The sequence below is a fragment of the Hemitrygon akajei genome, unplaced genomic scaffold (genome assembly GCF_048418815.1).
Source record: "Hemitrygon akajei unplaced genomic scaffold, sHemAka1.3 Scf000069, whole genome shotgun sequence".
Taxonomy (NCBI): domain Eukaryota; kingdom Metazoa; phylum Chordata; class Chondrichthyes; order Myliobatiformes; family Dasyatidae; genus Hemitrygon; species Hemitrygon akajei.
Genome location: NW_027331955.1, coordinates 209,977 through 229,634, shown reverse-complemented (window position 1 = coordinate 229,634; position 19,658 = coordinate 209,977). Strand labels below are relative to the sequence as shown.

Below are 19,658 nucleotides of genomic sequence, written 5' to 3'. Positions count from 1 at the left end.
AATAAAATAAAATAATAATAATAATAAACAAATAAACCAATTACTTATATTGAATAGATTTTTTAAAAACGTGCAGAATCAGAAAGAGTGCACATCAAAAAAAATGTAAAAAAAAAGGTAAGGTAGTGTCCAAAGATTCAAAATTCACTTAGGAATCCGATGGCAGAGGAGACAAATCTGTTCCTGAATCGCTGAGTGTCTGCCTTCAGGCTTCTGTACCTCCTACCTTATGCTAACAGTGAGGAAAGGGCATGCCCAGTGTGCTGGGGGTTCTTAATAATGGACGCTGCCTTTCTGATGCACTGCTCCCTGAAGATGACCTGGGTACTTTGTAGGCTAGTGCCCAAGATGGAGCTGACTAGACTTACAAACTTCTGCAGCTTCTCTCGGTCCTGTGCAGTAGCCCCTCCATTTCAGACAGTGATGCACAAAAGCAGACAACAAGTCTATCTAAAATGAAGTGTCTCCTGATCCTCAGCCATTTCCAAGGCTGGCAACGTTCACGGCTTGGCTACAGAAAACACCGTTCGGAAAATTCCCCTCATCTACTTTGTGCAGCGAGGGGGGAGTTGATATCTGCCCTGACAACACCTGAAATGTTGTATTATCACAAAATCTCTGAAATCCCGGAAATGTTCTTAACTCCTGCCTCTAAATTTTATAAACGAAAGTTGGAGATGTCTTTCAACTCTAAACAGGCCCTGATGTGCAACAAACCTTGAAACTGGACTTTTACGAAACAAACAACACCGCTGTCACATTCCTGTTAGTGTTTCACTCTCAACCTGCTGATTCAGGGTCTCCTGCTTCTTTCACTCAGGTGAAGCTTTGCCTGGTGAGCGGAGTCATTTGCCTGGTGTCAGTCAGGTCCCTACGCTGGAACTGTTGGATTGATCGATTACACAAAGCCGCTATACCAGTGGGATCAATGATACTGCTTGATGAAACTTTTCTCAGCCCTGTTAGCGCCTGTGTAAGTTTCTTCGTCTGAACTATTGTGCACCAACAGGGCAGAAGATTCATTATAAAGATCCCCGTGAACATACCTGCAGCCATTCTGATTCCGACTGACGGTTGTTTTGATTGTCGTCGTCTTGTTTACACTTTGATCGCTGTGCATGACAGCCCCACCTGCTGGTGATGTCCTGAATTACACAAAACAAGCAGACTGTGAGTCAGAGAGAGCAGGATTACTTTGCAAATGTGACAGTATCGCCGTCCTCTGTATCCCAACAGCATTTCACTTAGAGACCAAATATCAACTCCCACGCCACGTTGTACGTCTGTCCAGTGATATCTGAGGCATCCTACTGATAGAGTCACAGAGCAAGAGCACAGGTACAAACCATTCAGCCCATCGATACAATGCTGACCACAGTGCACACAGAGATGGCCCCAATTTCCTGTGTTTGGCCCATTTCCCTCCTGGCCTCTTCATTCTATCTTCACATCCCAACCGCTTCTTGAATTATACCATTGTGCCTGCCTCATCTACTTCCTCTGGCAGGTCCCTCCACATAATCACCAATCTCTGCATGAAACCGTTGCTGTTCGTGTTGGTCTTGCAATCTATTTACAACTCCTCTAAGCTACGATCACCGTGAGTACCATCTACTAATTTTGTGTCATCCGTGAACTTACCAGTGAAGCCTTGTGCACTTGCATTCAAATCATTGCTATCAAATAACGAATATCAAATGTCCCAATTTGTAGCTTTGCGGTACACCACTAGTTACCCGCCTCCATTCTGAGGAGAAACCTTCAACCATCACTCTTTGCTGGCTACCTTCGAGGGAACTTTTGAATCCATCTAACTTCCACTCTCTGTACCGCATGGGACCTTATCTTCCAGACCAAGCTGTCATGAGGTACCTTGCCAAAGGCTTTAGTGGACTTCAATGTACAACATCCACTCCACCACCCTTATTGACAATCATCTTGAAAAACTTTAAGAAGTGTTGTTGAACACAACTTTCCATGCACCATGCCATGGTGACTCCTGTTCATTCTCTGTCAAAACAAATGTTGGTAGATATTCTGTGTGTGACTGGTCCATCCTGCGGAAAATTATCTCCGGCACCTCCCCTTCCATTTTCTCCACTCAACATCAAAAAGCCAAAATGGCAACCTGTAATAAGATTATGCTTCTCCAAATGCTTAAATGCTCTAATCTGTTGTGAACCATGGTTCGTTTATATAAAAATTCTTTAACTGCGTCTGCAGCAAATCTACCCCGACCGCATTCAAGTGTTCCTGAAACAACCTTCACAGTTCCATTGTACATTTCTCTTTGAAAATGTTTTCCTAATTTACACTCCCAAGTTGCTCCTCATACCATTGTAACTATCCATCCACTAATTCAATACTGCCTTGTATCGTCTGCTACTATCCTTGTCCATGACCATGATAAAAGTTATGGTGTTGTGGTCACTATCTAAAAAGGTCACCCATCGTGACATCTGTCATTTGACCAACATCATTGCCTCATACTAGATGCAGTAGGGCAACTCCTCCAGTTAGCCCATCCACATACTATGTCAAGAATCCTTCCTGGACACGCAACGCATTCTGCCCCACTGACACCTTTTGGAACAAGGAGGTGGGATCAACATCAGGAAACTTGAGGTCAATAATGATAACAACCTTGTTGTTTTTGCACCTTTCCCAAAACTGTCAACTTATTTTCTCACATTATCCCTGTGGCTTTGGGGGAGGCCTATTGAATACTCCCTGAATGATAGCCCCCTTCCCGTTTCTGAATTTCACTTACATTGATGTCCTCTGTTTATGTTGCTGTGATACCATCCCTAATTAGTAAAGACAATTCTCCCCTTTTCACCCCCCTCCCCCCATGCGTATTATGAAATAACTAAGACCTGGAGCATCAAGCACCAATCCTGCCCTTGTAACAGTCAGGTCTGTGTAATGGTGATAACATGTACCATCCATGTTCTAAGTTACTCTTATTCTTAATACTTATTGTATTGAATTAAACACATTTCCAACTGACTACATGATGCCCTGTCCACAACCGATCCTTCCACAGTCTCTCTGAACATTGCATCTGCCTTTATATCAACTCTTCTATCATCTGACCAAACACACTGGTTCCCATTCCGCAACGACTGAGTTTAATCCGACCTTGCCAGCTCCAGCAGTTCTGCTGCAAGAACATTTGTTCATCTCAAGAACAGATTTAACCCATGCCTTTGGTACAGAGTCAAATGGGAAAATAACTTCATGGTAAAACCCAATTCTGCTTAATCACAGATTCGTAGGTTCTGACAATTTATTAGTAGAAAAGCACTTGATGACGACAGGGTATGTAAATGTAAAATATTGTTTGGCATTTTCTAGTTCGGACTGAAAGAAATGTGGTGCCGGGACATTTGGCTTCAAGAGGGTTTGCTGTTAGCAGAGGCTTGCACGACGATATACTCGAGGGCAAGTATATCATTGCAGCTTGCAATGGACAGAGGAGTCAATGACATGTTGCTGTAGTTCATAGTAATTCCACATTTCTGCAATCACTACAGCTGGAAACAACTGCGGCCTCTTATAAAGGGAGGAAATTCTCAACGCATTTTGAGAATATTGTGACCGAGCACAGACAAGCAAAGAAACTGCAGAGATGACGTTTGAAATGAGCAAACAAAATAAGGGAATATGCGTGGCTTCACAGAGCTAATGCAGACAGCACATTTGTAAATCTGGAATGATTGCAACTGGGTCTGATAGAGTCATAACTGGTATTGCTAGGCTCATTCAGTCCCACTCCAGCTATTTCCTCTATTACTTGGTACAGAAATGTAATGTCTAAAGAACCAGTGTTTGGGTAAATGAGACTCAGCAAACTTTCTCCTGACTAAATCAATGGAAACTCCGAGTCAGATGGGTTCTCTCGAATTGGTGCTCTCAGTCCTCGGGCTGGTTCATTGTTGTTGTTCCCTTGTCTTCAGTTGCGGGTTGCTTCCAGTCGTGGACTTTTCTTCCTGTAAATCTCGCAGACCAGGGCTAACTTTAACCAGAGAGATAATGAAGCATGTTAACAATACAAAGGAGAACAAAGCATTAAACGAAAATTTAAATCTTGAACGCATATATAATGATCCGAGTGAAGGAATCTGTAACTGTCCCTCACACGTTTCAAAACCAGACATGGGATACAAAAGAACACACACAAAGGGCTGAAGGAACTCATCAGGCCAGGTCGATTCTACCCTCTTTCATAGATGCTGCCTGACCTGCTGAGTTCCTCCAGCATTTTGTGTGTGTTGCTTGTATTTCCACCAACTGCAGATTTTCTCTTATTTATGATGGGATACAATGAAGTAATTGTTCTGTCATGGTATAAGATACAGATCACAATACATAGGAGTAGAATTAGGTGATTTGGTCATGCTCTATAATCAATCTTGGAGGATTTTTTTCCAACACCATATTCTTGCTTCCCTGCTATAACACTCAACCTATTTAGCAATCCAGAACATGAATATAACCATCGGCAGTCTCCACCACCCTCTGCGGTAACAAATTCCACAGATCAACCATTTGACTAAAGTAATTTCTCTCATCACAGTTTTATAACCATATAACAATTACAGCATGGAAACAGGCCATTTTGGCCCTTCTAGTCTGTGCCGAAAGCTTGTCTCACCTAGTCCCACCTAACTGCACTCAGGCCATAACCCTTCATTCCTTTCCTGTCCATATACCTTTCCAATTTTTTTAAATGACAAAATCGAACCTGCCTCTACCACTTCTACTGGTAGCACGTTCCACACAGCTACCATTCCCTGATTAATGACATTCCCCCTCGTGTTACCATTAAACGTTTGCCCCCTAACTCTCAACTCATGTCCTCTTGTTTGAATCTCCCCTACTCTGAATGGAAAAAGACTATCCACGTCAACTCTATCTATCCCCCTCATAAGTTTAAATACCGCTATCAAGTCCCCCCTCAGCCTTCTAAACTCCAAAGCATAAATACCTAACTTGTTCAACCTTTCTCTGTAACTTAGGTGCTGAAACCGAGGTAACATTCTAGTAAATCTCCTCTGTACTCTCTCTATTTAGTTGACTTTTTTAAAGTGAAGCTTCTTTATTCTGAATCTAAACTCTTAGATCTCAGACTCTCCGTCTAATCGAGACATCCTCTCCATTCCCACTGTATCCAGGCTTGTCGTTATTCAGTTGTGAAAATCATTACCGCCGCTCACACCCCCAGCCCCCAAGCACCATCCCACTGAACTCCACTGAACACAGGCCCAGGGTCATCAGATGCTCCTCATGCATAAAACTGATCATTCCTTAGCAACAAGTGTACTGAACACATTTCCAGGAATAACAGGACAATTGGCAGGCCTGGGCAGGGTTGTATGGGAGACCGACAGTTGCCCAGGCTGCAAGCCTTCCCCTCTCCACGCCACCGATGTTGTCCAAACGAAGGGCACGAGGACCCAAGCAGCTTGGCACCGGTGTCGTCACAGAGCAATGTGTGGTTAAGTGCCTTGCTCAAGGACACAAACATGCTGCCTCAGCTGAGGCTCGAACCACTGACCTTCAGGTTAGTAGTCCAATACCTTGTCCACTAGAACACGCGGAAACACACATACCACTAGATACTAGCTAACAGGTTCTAAAATAACAAAGCCAGAACAAACAATAAGAAGTTCGGTATATGTTGTTTTCCACTCAACAAGCTTTATCAACGCACCATGAAAAGTATCCCATCCATATCCCTGACACCTTCGTATGGATACTGCTCTGCCCGTGACTAAGAAAATGCAGAGGGCTGTGGACCCAGCAGAACAAATCATTGATCCACTCCACTGATCTGTCTATACTTCCCGCTGCCTCAGTAAAGCAGCCGAAAAATAAACGATCACCACAACCCTGAACGTTCTCACTTCTCACCCTCCCATCGGGTCGAAGATAAAATAAAACAGAAACATTCCAACGGGCTCAATGACGGTTTCCATTCGCAAACTGTAAGCATAATGCTTTCTTACACTCTGTTATTATTTTACTTGAACGTACTAACAAATAAATAAGTAAATCAATTACATGAATTGAATAGATTTAAAAGAATGTGCGAAATCAGAAACACTGTATATTAAGTAAGTGAGGTAATATCTAAAGCGTCAATGTCCATTTAGGAATCGGATGGCAGAGGGGAAGAAACTGTTCCTGAATCACTGAGTGTATGTCTTTAGGCTTCTGTACCTCCTTCCTGACTGTAACAATGAGATAATCAGTGTCCAGACGGTGCAATTAATCTGTTTAATCTTCTCTGTCTGCAAGAACACAACAGGACGAATGGCCCCTTCCAGTGTACTGGGAAAATTATCGACCCCAGGCATCGATCCGGCCGAAGCTTGGATCTGATACCGGGCCGGGTGATGGAGATGAAGTGCCCGAGGCACAACTTAACGGATGGGTTTAGTCCGGCATCACCACCTCATCCCGCTCATCTCATCGGGCTTCCCCCCTCCGGATCGGACTCAGGACTCACCGATAGGAAATTGTCGGTCTCGTTCCCGCATCGCGACCGGCCTCAATACTCATCGATGGGAACTTGATTCATCTGCCCCGTAGACAGTGTTTCGACCCCCGGCTTCACGCCGCTGATACGTTTCAACACAGAACGGAAAGAAAACCACCGCCCATCCGAAGACTGTGTGTATTTTACGCTGATAGCTGCGTCATCAGAGCATGGGCGGGGCCTCAAGCAAAAAACGAAATGCTAGCGAGAAAGGGGATCCCGTGACGTACAGACTGTCTTCCAACTGAACCTCACCTGAATCCACCACTCACTCCCCAGCTCTTGCCCCATCCCCACCCCTCACCTCTTTTCTCTGACTAGTTCCTGTCCAATCTCAGTCCAGAGGGAGGGGCTCGGCCCGAAATGTTGACGGTCCATTTCCCTCCATAGATGCTGCCCGACCCACTGAGTTCCTCTGGCAGTTTGTTCTTTGGTCTATGTAACCCGTGTTAGTATGGGGAGCGGGATTTTACAACGTAATCCCGATATAATCTCAACGAAACCCAAATAATTGTTACGGTAATTACCACACTTAAACAGGAGAAAGCTTGCAAACGCTGGAAATCCAAAGCAACACACACAAAATGTTGGAGGAACTCAGCACATCAGGCAGTATCTATGGAAAGAGTAGTTCGACATTCTGTGAAAAGAACCTTCTTCATTGCTATGGGGGGGAAGGGGAAGATATCTGAATAAAAAGGTAGAGGAGGGGAAAGAGGCGAGCTGGAAGGTGATAGGTGAAGTCAAGTGATGGACTGGTCAAGGGCTGGAGATAAAAGAATCCGAGAGTTGTCAATAGGGGAACGGGAAGGAGGAACCCGGGGAAATTATAGGCTGGTGAGCAGAAATGAAAGTTCAGAGTGGAGAATAGAGAAGTGGGAGTGGGGGAGTTTGTTTACTGGAAGGAGAATTCAATATTCGTACAATCAGGTTGGAGGGTACCAGATGGAATATAAGGTGTTGCTCCTCCACCCTGGGGGTGGTCTCATTTTGGCACAAGAGGAAAAACTTCAGCCACTGGGAAGTACCCCTTGCGGCAGATGATACAGAGATACTCGACAAAACAGTCTCCCAGTTTATGGTGGGTCTCACCAAAGCAAAGGAGGCCGCATCGGGAGCTCGGGACACAAAAAATGACCCCAGCAAATTCGCAGATGAAGTGTTGCCTCACCTGGAAGGACTGTTTTGTGTCTGAATGGAGGTGAGGGCGGAGGTGTACGGGGAGGTGTAGCATTTAGTCCGCTTGCAGGGATAAATGGCTGGAGGGAGATTAATGAGGAGGGAAGAATGAACAAGGAAATTGTTGAGAGAGTGATCCCTGTTGAAAGAAGAAGGCGGGGTGCGAGCGAGGAAGGTAAAGATATGTTTAGTTGTAATATCTCTCAGGAGAACACTGTCAGTTCCGTAATCCTGGAGTCCCATCCCAGGATTATAGACCAATAACCAACACTCCCAGGACTCTTTCCTGTCGGTAATATTCAGCAGTATCTGGTCTAATCCCAGTTCTAAAATTAACACACCGCTCCATCTCATAATAGAACTAGAGCCTGATGATGCTTTAACTGGGCGGGGAACCCGGGCCATGGGTCGCCAGTGGGTGGGAATATATTTTAACTTGTCTGCAGAAGGTTAATTGAGCGCTTCTGTTTATTATCGTTATCGTACTGCGGAGTGGGACAAGGATCACTGCAATTCGCCGCCACATCTCCCATAATGAAACAATAAGAAAATGCTTTTAATATAAAACTGAAAATAAATCACTGGAAACTTAGTACAGGTTATTGTCTTTCTGATGCACAGACATAGGCTGACTGCAAGATGTTTGTGGCATCCTGAAGGGATGTGCATAAATAAATAAATATCTAAATGCATTCTTTTTCTCTTTATTCCAATATAAACATGATAAATTCCATACAGTGAATGCTCAAGGCATCCGGGCCTCCACACCGGCTCCTGAGGCCACTGAAGGACGTTGTGGAGAGAGCAATAAAATGTTCAACACTCCTTGCAACTCCAGTGAGCTGTTACCCTGGTGATGGAGGAAGTGTCTCAGCAGAACTAACTAAAAATAGGAAATAAGGAATTCACATGCTCTGAGTTTCATTATGACAAAAATGAATACTGGGCTCTCAGCCATTTTGTAATGTGGAAGATAAAATTCAAATGGCTGTTTTAACCCTGTCTCGAGGTGCCTCCAGTAAATCTGTTGGTAGTTTCATCTCCACAGAACTTCCAGCAGTGCAGAAGCTGTTCCAAAATCAAACACGTTGTTGGATGTGGCCTATCTGCTTCAAATGGCAACTATGGGATATTTACAAAAGACATCACACAATACACTGTGCTGATAACCATTAAGTGTCCTTCTTTGTTCAATTAAGTTGTTAAAAATTCCATCATATTCTTGTGTCTGCAAATAACTACGATCTACCCCAGGCATTGATCCAGGTGATATTCAGATCCTGCTACTGGACAGAATGATGGAAGAGAAAGTCCCCAGATACAACTGAATAGAGTGAGCTTGTGATCTCAGATCCTAGACTCCCCTATTGGTGAAAACATCCTGTCCCTAGCACTCTATCCAGACCTCAGGATTTCATTGACGTTTCTGTTTCCAGAGTCACCACCCCTCCACTGAGATCAGGCCCAGAAAGACCAAATGCTCCTCAGACATAAAACTTTTCATTCTAGAATCAATCTTGTGAACTTTGTAAACAACAACTGTAATGAACACATTCCCTCGGATAGAGACAATTTGGTGGCGGAATAATTTATTAAGCGACATGTATTGTTTCTTAGTGCCCGATTAACAGTCAAAAAAGATGAGTGTGCTATCTAGTCAATGAACCGAAAGAGATGGGGTACATGTTCAATGATTTTTGTTTGCCTGTATTTACTTGGCAGACAGATACAGAGACTATAGAAATCGGGAAAAGTTCGTCTTGTTATAGATTGTATGTAGATTACAGAACAGGTGCTTGATGAATTAGAATGGACAAACACCCCGGGCCTAAGAAGGTGTTCCTTCGGACCCTGTGGGAGGCCAGTGCACAAACTGCTCGAACACTGTCAGAGACATATAGAATACATAGAGCTACAGGTGATATGCCAGAGGATGGGACGATAGATGGTTTTGCTCATTTGTGTTAGAAAGGCGAGAAAAAAAAGAAGGGATACTATATGCACGTGATCCTGACATCAGCCTTGAGTATGTCGTGGAAGGTATTTTAAGAAATGGAATTTATCGTTTTTCGAAATACTGGGCTTGATGAGGGACAGTCAGACTGGCAGGTCATGTCTTATCAAGTTATTCTGCATGGGAGGCTGGCCCAAAAGGGAAAGGTACGTAGTACTCAGGATGAAGCAAGCGGAAAAGCCAGAGAGTGCTCTGAATGGAGTCATGAAACTCGCGAGGTGCTGCAGGGAAAGCGACTGGGTGCCTGGTACTGATATTAATGATTGAGATAACAGATGAAAATGTGGCAAACTAGAGCAGCAAACAGTTTGATTACACTGAGATGGAATGTAGCAGGCAGTGAGAAAGGCTACCAAAGGTGCGTTGTAATCTTGAGCAGCTGGGAAGTCAGGTTACAGACTAGCGGGGGAATTTAATGCAAAGAACAGCGAGCTGTTGCAATTTGGCAAGATGAACCGGGGTATGACTTGCACAGGTATTGGCAATGGTCTGTGGTACGTCAAAAGATGAACTTACATGGGAATACAGGTCAAAAATTCCTTGAAAATGACCACACAGTTAGATGTATTTACAAGCTATAAATGCAAGGCGCACTCAAGAGATAAAGAACCGAAAATAAACGAAAGGGAAAATAATAATTGAGTTGTTGTGATGCAGGCTGGACAGAGGCTGAAAAAGTTTGTTGATATATATGATTAAGGTGGAAGGATACAGACTGAACATAGGTTAAACAAGATGATTGATATATATCATTGAAGTGGAAGATAACAGACTGGACAGAGGTTGAACAAGATGGTTGATATATATCATTGAAGTGGTGGGATACAGGCTGGACAGAGGTTGAACAAGATGATTGATATATATCATTGTGGTGCTGGGATACAGGCTGGGCAGAGGTTGAACAAGATGGTTGATATATATCATTGAGGTGGTGGGATACAGGCTGGACAGAGGTTGAACAAGATGGTTGATATGTATCATTAACTTGACGGGATACAAGCTGGAAAAATGTTGAACAAAATCGACATGGAGTAAGCTGATGGAACCAGGTGGGAGAAGGAATCAATGAAAATCACAGGTGGTCCACCAGCAACACGCAGATACTAAATTAATATTGAATGAAAAGATTCTCAGATGATGAAGTTGGAACAAATGTTACGTACCCGTGGGTATCTTTGTTCTTGTCACGTGACAGTGGTGTTGAAGCTATACTGGACTTAAGGTAATGGTCTTGTGATGGTGGAGTGACGTCATTTTCCCGCCAGTAGAGGTCATGTGACAGGTTTTTTTAACAGGGTATAAAAAGAGGACCCCTCCCTGTGAAGATTGGCAGTTCGTGGCTGGATTTGCCATTTTGACTCCATGCCACTGCGTGGTCCAATATTATGACGCAGTTTAGTTGAAAGGTGTAGTTTTATTTAATGCCTGAAGTTTAAAAGGTCATTGCTGGCAGTTTCTTTATAATACAGCCAGTTAAAAATCAGTGGAGAGTGAAGATCGGAGTTCGGGAATTAAAAGATCGAGGAAATTCGATTTCGTCGGTGAAACAGGTTTGACCTTGTTTGATCCTCATTCGGAAGGAATTCGTTGGCTGTCCCCGTGTTAACCCCTGCGAATAATAGCAGAAAGGGTTGGGTACAGTTTTGTAAAGGAAAGGTCAGTGACTTTAAGCCGTTTCATTTTCATCTTCGTAAATTCTCCGGGAAAAGTATAGTTCGACTGGGAACCGCAACAACATGACGTGAAAGAGAATTTAAATCGACTAAAAACTCTCTTCTTTAATGGACTGTAAGCATTTTGGACATTTGCAGTACTACTTTTAAGAACTGTTTTCGCTTTATTCCTTTAAGAACTGTTTAAGCTTTATCGCTTTAAGAACTGTTTAAGCTGCCGCACAGCAGTTGATTTCCGGTTGCGTTAGTCATTTTAGGGGGTTTGTTTTTCAGTGTTTAATAAATGTTTTATTTGTTATAAAAAAAAACCCTGCCTCACTTATATATTTATTGTTGCTGAATCCGTAACACAAACAACAGGAACTTTGAATTGTGCCCTTTGTCCCTCACTAAATTTCATCAACCTACCATAGGGATTATCCCAACAGGATACCTTAGGCGTTCGTACGGCTCCCGCTTTACTCATGACTGCAAGGAACTTCAGAGAGCTGTGGACAGCTGAGGACATCGTGGAAAGCTGTTTGCCCACCATGGACTGTGTCTGTAGCTTCCTGTGTGATCGGTAAAGCTGGCACAGCATCACCTCACAGCGCTGGACAGTCTGGCATCCTACTTGGGTAGAAGATTAAAAAACTGGAAAACGCTACAACCAAGGTTAAGAACGGCTTCCATTCTGCTGTAAGAAAAAAGAATGGTCCACAGCAAGATAAGGTGGACTTTAACCCCACAATATAACTTGTTATGACCTTGCACCATTTGTCTACCTGCCCTGCTGTTTCTGTGAAACAATAATGCATTGCTACTCTCTGTTATTGTTTATCTGATATCAGCTCAATGTACTGTTCTGTTCTATTGTTCTGTATGGACGGTATACTCAACAGGATTTTCATTGCACCTCTTTACATGAGAATAATAAGAAGATTCCCCATTTTAATTGTGTGATAATGGACAAACTGGGCCAAAAATCATTTTAAAAGGGTGCAAAGAGACTTGGGAAGGCTTGTGTAGTTTTCCTGTAGCTTAATGTATAGGATACGTCGGTGATGAAGAAGGCAAATGCGATCTTTGGATTAATTTCAAGAGGACTGTAATATAAAAGAAAGGATGTACTGTTGAGAATTTATAAAGTCCTGATGAGGCAACACTTAGAGCATTCTTCGCAGGATTGGGCCCCTAACATAAGAAAGGATGCATTAACAATGGAGAGGATTAAAATGCGGTTCAGGAAAATGATTCCAAGTTTGATCTCAAAGAGCGTGTTCCAGTGATATACTATTCTATGTTCTATGTTATGTTCTATCTCCACTCGACCATACGATATAGGAGCAGAATTAGGCCATTTGGCTCATCGAGTTTACTCCACAATTTCATCATGACTGATCCAAGTTTCCTCTCATTCCCAATTTCCTGCCTTTTCACCATATCCTTTTATGCTCTGACCAATCAGGAATCTATCAACCTCCGTCTTAAATATACACAAAAATTTGGCCACCACAGCTATCTGTGGCAAAAGATAAACTTCCACAGATTCAACATTCTATGGCAAAATAAATTCCTGCTCACCCCATTCTAATAGGGCGACCCTCTATTCTGAGGTACGGTCAGCTGCTTGTAGACTATCCCATCAGAGGACCCATCATCTCCATAGCAACTCTATCAAAGTTATTTTCACCATTCGTCAGGCTTCAATAAGGTCACCCCTCATGCTTCTGAATTCTAGTGAATACTGGCCCAGAGGCATCAAACGCGGGTCATATGACAAGTCATTCAATCATTGAATCACTTCCGTGAACAACCTGTGAATCCTATATAGGTAAAACACATTCCTTTCGAAGTTAAGAGGCCCAAACCTGCTCAAAACACTCCCAGTGCGGCCTCAGCGGTGCTTTATGAAGTTTCAACATTACATCCCTGCTTTTATATTCTATTCCTCTTGAGATGAATGCTAACATCGCATTTGACTTCCCCACCACAGACTTAACCTGCAAATTAAACTTTAGAGAATCCTACACAAGGATCCCCAAGTGCCTTTGCACCTCAGTTTTCTTTTCTATCTAGAAAATATTTAACACTTTAATTACGTTACCAAAGTGCATGACCATACACTTCTCGACACTGTATTCCATTTCATTGCCCAGTTTCCTAATTATTCTATGTCCTTCTGTAGCCTTTCTAAATCCTCAAAACCACATGCTCCTCGAACTAACTTCATACCACCTGCAAACATTGCAACAAAGTCATTAATACCATTCTCCAAATCATTAACATATGACGTAAGAGAATCGGTCCCAAAGCCGACTCCTGTGGAGTATCACGAGTCACCTGGAGTGGTTTCCAATCAAACACTGCTTTATCCATTTCAGAATCTGTCTGGTAACGCCATGATCTCGTAGCTTGTTAAGCAACCTTATGTGTGGCAGCGTAACAAAGACCTTCTGAAAATCCAAATGTACAGCATCAACAGATTCTCCTTTGTCTATCATGCTTGTTATTTCTTCAACAATTCCCCATTAGATTTATCAGGCAAGACTACGGCCTATTTTCTGACGGATCTCAAAGTACCCTGAGACCACATCCTTAATAATCAACTTCTATATCGTCCTAAATACTGAGGTCAAACAAACTGACATATGGGCTCCCTTCTGCCCCATTCATTTCTTGAGCAGTGAAGTGACATTTGCAATTTTTAAGTCTTCCGGAACCATTACAGAAGCTAGTGATTCTTGAAAGAACATTATTAATGTCTCACGATCAATTCAGCCACCGCTTTTAGAATTCTGGGGTACATGCCATCTAGTCCGGGTGACATATCTAACTTCAAACCTTTCAGTTTCCCAAGAAATCTCTCTCTCTAAATATGCTAACTTCACACACTTCATGCCCCCTGACACCCGGAACTTCCAATACACTGCTAGTCTATGAAGACTGATGTAAAATGTATATTCAGTTCGGCCGCCATTACTGCCCCCCCCCCCCGCCCCTTTACTACCTCTCCAGTGTCGTTTTCCAGCGTTCTGATATCCAGTCGTGCCTCACTTTTACACTTCATATATCTGAAGAAATCTTTAGTAACATCTTTAATATTATTGGTTCGTTATCTTTGGTATTTCACCTTTACCTTCCCAATGACTTTTTGTTGCCTTCTGTTGCAACCTCACCAAACCTCCAACTTCACACAAATTTCTGCTCTGTTTGTTTCCAATCAATTCTGACCAATTCCCCTCTCCTGCCTCGGCAATTCCCTGTACACCACTGTAATGCTGGTACTTCTGTAATATCGATACCTCTGTCTTTAGCTTCTCCTTCTGGAGTTTCTATTTGACTCGCACTAGCTGACCGCAGGGAACAGTGAGAGGGACTTTCCAAACACGGATTGAACACTAAACCCCGGACCGTGTTTACTGGCAAACACGGAGCAGCCCATTAACTCACAGCCTCTCACTGTGAGAGAAGGAAAGGTAACTCATTTTTTTCACTGATTCCAAAGGACCTCCAGAAGAAAACATCTGAGCACAGAACATAACTACTAACTCATCACTTTATGTGCCCGGGCAGCTTGATCGACGGGTCCATTATATATAGGTCAAAACCTCTGTGATAGCCCAGGACCCAACCTCACGGGGTCCCAATCCATGCCGAAACATTCGCACATCTTCCCCACGTCTCACACAAGACAGTGTAATTAAAATGCCCCGCAACCCATGTCAATCTGTCCGAAATTTTTGCTTCATTGCGGAAGGAGGAACGGCCAGTCCCATCTGTTGAAGCAATAAGCTCGGGCGAAGCCCAAACACTGCAAATACTATGTTCTTGGTCTCCCCATCCTAGCCTTATAACCCATGGCCCAGGATTCCTTACTGCCCAGTAACGTGCTGCAGTGTCTCAGCTATTCCCAGTTCAAATATAACACTCCTGAACCAACCCATGACGGAATAGTAACATAGAGGAAGCTTTGTCTGGACGGGAATCGGGGTTGAATTCCGGGTCTTGTGTCACAACGCGGACGCGGATACATTTCAGCTAATCTAAACTGAGCATACATGGTGATTATTTTATCTCTGAGTGAGACCTACACCAGGTTAGTTAGTCAGCCTTATTTCTTGTAGTGGAACAGGAACAATCTGTTTAAACATTGAATAGTTAATATAGTCCTGGAAGCTGAGTAGAGCAGATTTTTCTTTTCTTTTAATGCACAAATATTGACTGGTTGCAAGATGCAATCCCAACATTCATTGCTCATCTCTTCATTGCAACACAGGCGTCATATATTCCATTCAGTAAATGCTCAAAGCATCCTGGAATCCACACCGGTTCCTCAGGTCACTGTGCCTCCACAGTGATTACAGTTGGATAAAATCTTCCCTCCTTGAAGTTCTGGTGTCCTGTTACCCCGGTGACTGAGGAAGAGGCTCACCAGAAGTAAAGAAAAAAGGAAGTAACTGTCTCAACCTCACATGTTTTGAGTTTGCTTATGAACAGAATGAATACTGAACACTCAGAAATGTTGAAATGCTCAAACTAAAATACCAGTATCAAGTAAATCTGCTGTTAGCTCCTTCGCCACAACACTTGCAGCAGTGCTGAAGCTGGTCATTAAATACGGCCAGTCTGCTTCAAAAGTCGGTTATCTGTTATTTACAAAATACATTACACAATACATTTTGGTGATAGTCATGAAATTTCCTTCTTTGCTTAGTTAAGCGATTAAAAGTTTTCAATCAAATTTTTGTAGCTTCGAATAGCGTAAAAGTACAGTTGACAATACAGGCAAGTTTCTGACCCTACTACTGGATAGAATGATGGAGGAGAAGGTTTGTAGATACATCCCAGTGATTTGTGAGGTTGTGTTATCTGTTCCAAGACACCTCTCCTGATGAAAACATCTTTATCCGTCCACTAGATGGAGACGTCAGTATTTGCCACGTTTCCGTGAGTTTCCCCGTCCCAGCGTGCCCCCATCAGCCATTTGAGAACAGGCCCAGGGACAGCGAATGCTCCAAATACATAAGGCTTCTCATTCCAGGAATCATTATTATAAACAATTACTGTGCTAAGCACATTTCCACGAATAACAAACTCTTTGGTGGCAGTATATTTATTTAAGAAAACCCGTTGTTTCCTTACTGGCCCGTTAACTGGTTATACGAACTTCTGAAGATCAGCGTGCTCGTGTACGCATGGAGCCGAAAGAAATGAGGGAGATCTTCAATGATTTATCTGGGTGTGCATGTACTTGAGAGACAGATACAGAGACATAGAAATGAGGAAACGTTCGTCAGGTCATGGGTTATGTCCAGTTTACGAAACATGTGCTTGCTCGCTTGAAGTGAGTATAGATGGATAAATCGCCAGGCCTGACAACATATTCCCTGGAAACATTTGGGACGCTAGTGTTGAAACTGCGCGAACGCTGGCAGAGACATACAAAACGGTCATAGTTATAGGTGATGTGCCAGCCGACCAGAGGAGAACTAAATATTCTCATTTTTATGGGAAAGGTTTGATAATAGAACATAGAACAATACTGCACAGTACAGGTCATTCGGCCCACAATGTTGTGCCGACCTTTAAGCCCTACCCCCATAATACCCTCCACCTTAAATTCCTTCATATACCTGTCTAGTCGTCTCGTAAATTTCAATAGTGTATCTGCCTCCACCACTGACTCAGTCGGTGCATTCCACGCACCAACCACTCTCTGAGTAAAAAACCTCCTAATATTCTCCTTGAAGTGTCCTCGCCTTACCTTAAAGCCACAGCCTCTTGTATTGAGCAGTGGTGTCCTGGGGAAGAGGCGCTGGTTATCCACTCTATCTATTCCTCTTAATATCTCTATCATGTCTCCTCTCATCCTACTTCTCTCCAGAGAGTAAATACCTAGATCCCTTAATCTCTGATAATAATGCATACTCTCTAAACCAGGCAGCATCCTGTAAAATATCCTCTGTACCCTTTCCAATGCTTCCACATCCTTCCTATAGTGAGGCGACCACAATTGGACACAGTACTCTAAGTGTGGCCTAACCAGAGTTTTAGAGAGCTGCATCATTACTCCGCAACTCATAAACTCTATCCCTCGACCTATGAAAGCTAACACCCCATAAGCTTTCTTAACTACCCTATCTAGCTGTGAGGCAACTTTCAAGGATTTGTAGACATGTACCCACAGATCTCCCTGCTCCTCCACACTCCCAAGTATCCTGCCCTTTACTTTGTACTCTGCCTTGGAGTTTGTCCTTCCAAAATGAACCACCTCACACTTCTCCGGGTTGAACTCCGTCTGCCACTTCTCAGCCCAGTTCTGCATCCTATCAATGTCTCTCTGCAGTCTTCGACAATCCTCAAAACTATCCACAACACCACCAGATTTTATGTTGACTGCAAACTTGCCAAATCACCCTTCTACCCCTACATCCAGGTCGTTAATAAAAATCACGAAAATTAGAGGTCCCAGAACCGATTCTTGCGGGACACCAGAAGTCACAACCCTCCATTCCGAATGTACTCCCTCCACCACGGCACTCTGCTTTCTGCAGGGAAGCGAATTCTGAATCCAACCGGCCAACCTTCCCTGGATCACCTCCCTTTTGACTTTCTGTATGAGCCTACCTTGTGGTACCTTGTCAAATCCATGTCCATGTAGATCTAAAGTCCATGTAGATCGCATCCACTACACTACCCTCATCTATATGCCTGATTATCTCCTGAAAAAAAACTCTATCAGGCTTGTTAAACACGATCCTTTACAGAGCCATGCTGACTGTCCCTGATCAGATCATGATACTCTAAATGCCCACAGCTTCTATCTCTAAGAATCTTTTCCAATAGCTTTCCCACCACAGACGTAAGGCTCACTGGTCTATAATTACCCGGACTATCCCTACTATCTTTTTTGAACAAGGGGACAACTTTCGCCTCCCTCCAATCCTCCGCTACTATTCCCGTGGACAACGAGGACAGAAAGATCCTAGCCAGAGGCTCAGCAATCTCTTCCTTCGCTTCGTGGAGCAACCTGGGGAATATTCCGTGAGGCCCCGGGGACATATCCGTCCTAATGTATTTTAACAACTCCAACACCTCCTCTCCCTTAATATCAACATGTTCCAGATTTTGAACCTCACTCATATTGTCCTCACCGTCTTCACATTCCCTCTCATTGGTGAATTCTGAAGAGAAGTATTCATTGAGGACCTTGCTCATTTCCACAGCCTCCAGGCACATTTCCCACCTTTATCTCTAATCTGTCCTATCTTTCCTCCTGTCATCCTTTGCTCTTCTCATAGTTGAAGAATGCCTTGGGGTTTTCCTTTACCCTACTCGCCAAGGCCTTCTCATATCCCCTTCTTGTTCTCCTCAGCCCCTTCTTCAGCTCCCTTCTTACTACCCTATTTTCAGTAGAACCATCTGATCCTTGCTTACTGAACCTCATGTATGCTGCCTTCTTCCACCTGACTAGATTTTCCACCTCACTTGTCACCCATAGTTCCTTCACCCTACCATTCTTTACCTTCCTCACTGGGACAAATTTATCCCTAACATCCTACAAGAGATCCCTAAACATCGACCACATGTCGATAGTACATTTCCCTGCAAAAACATCATCCCAATTCGCACCCGCAAGTTCTAGCCTTATAGCCTCACAATTTGCCCTTCCCCAATTAAAAAAAAAATCCTGTCCTCTCTGATTCTGTCCTTTTCCATGATAATGCTAAAGGCCAGGGAGCGGTTGTCACTGTCCGCAGATTCTCACCCACTGAGTTATCTGTGATTGACCCGGTTCGTACCTAATACTAGATCCAGTATGGCATTCCCCCTAGTCGGCCTGTCAACATACTGTGACAGGAATCCGTCCTGGGCACACTTAGCAAACTCTGCCCCATCCAAACCATTGAACTAATCAATTGCCAATCAATATTAGGGAAGTTAAAGTCACCCATTATTTCAACACCTTTCCAAAATCTGCCCCCCAATCTGCTCCTCAGTATCTTTGCTGCTACCAGGGGGCCTATAGAATACTCGAAATAGAGTGACTGCTCCCTTCCTGTTCCTGACCCACCCATGCTGACTCAGAAGAGGATCCTGCTACATTACCCAGCCTTTCTCTAGCTCTAATAATATCCCTGACCTGTAATGCTACCGTCCTGCCGTTTTTCCGCCCTCTCTATCCCTTTTAAAACAATGAAATCCAGAAATATTGAGAATCCATTCCTGCCCTGGTGCCAGCCGGGTCTCCGTAATAATTCATGTA

The 19,658-nt window shown here is 43.4% G+C and overlaps 2 protein-coding genes across 3 annotated transcripts in view; both read right to left on the bottom strand.

Moving 5' to 3' along the window:
• Window positions 1–19,658, bottom strand: part of LOC140722104 (NACHT, LRR and PYD domains-containing protein 3-like) — a 421,136-nt gene that overhangs the window by 366,620 nt on the left and 34,858 nt on the right. The gene's annotated exons all lie outside the window — the stretch shown is intronic.
• LOC140722073 (NACHT, LRR and PYD domains-containing protein 3-like) overlaps window positions 1–19,658 on the bottom strand; it is a 38,935-nt gene that overhangs the window by 17,898 nt on the left and 1,379 nt on the right. The window contains exon 2 of the mRNA XM_073036871.1: window positions 1,047–1,145. Within this exon, the coding sequence (XP_072892972.1) occupies window positions 1,047–1,056 (10 nt within the window). The 5' untranslated portion in view covers window positions 1,057–1,145. The remainder of the gene's footprint in view (window positions 1–1,046; window positions 1,146–19,658) is intronic.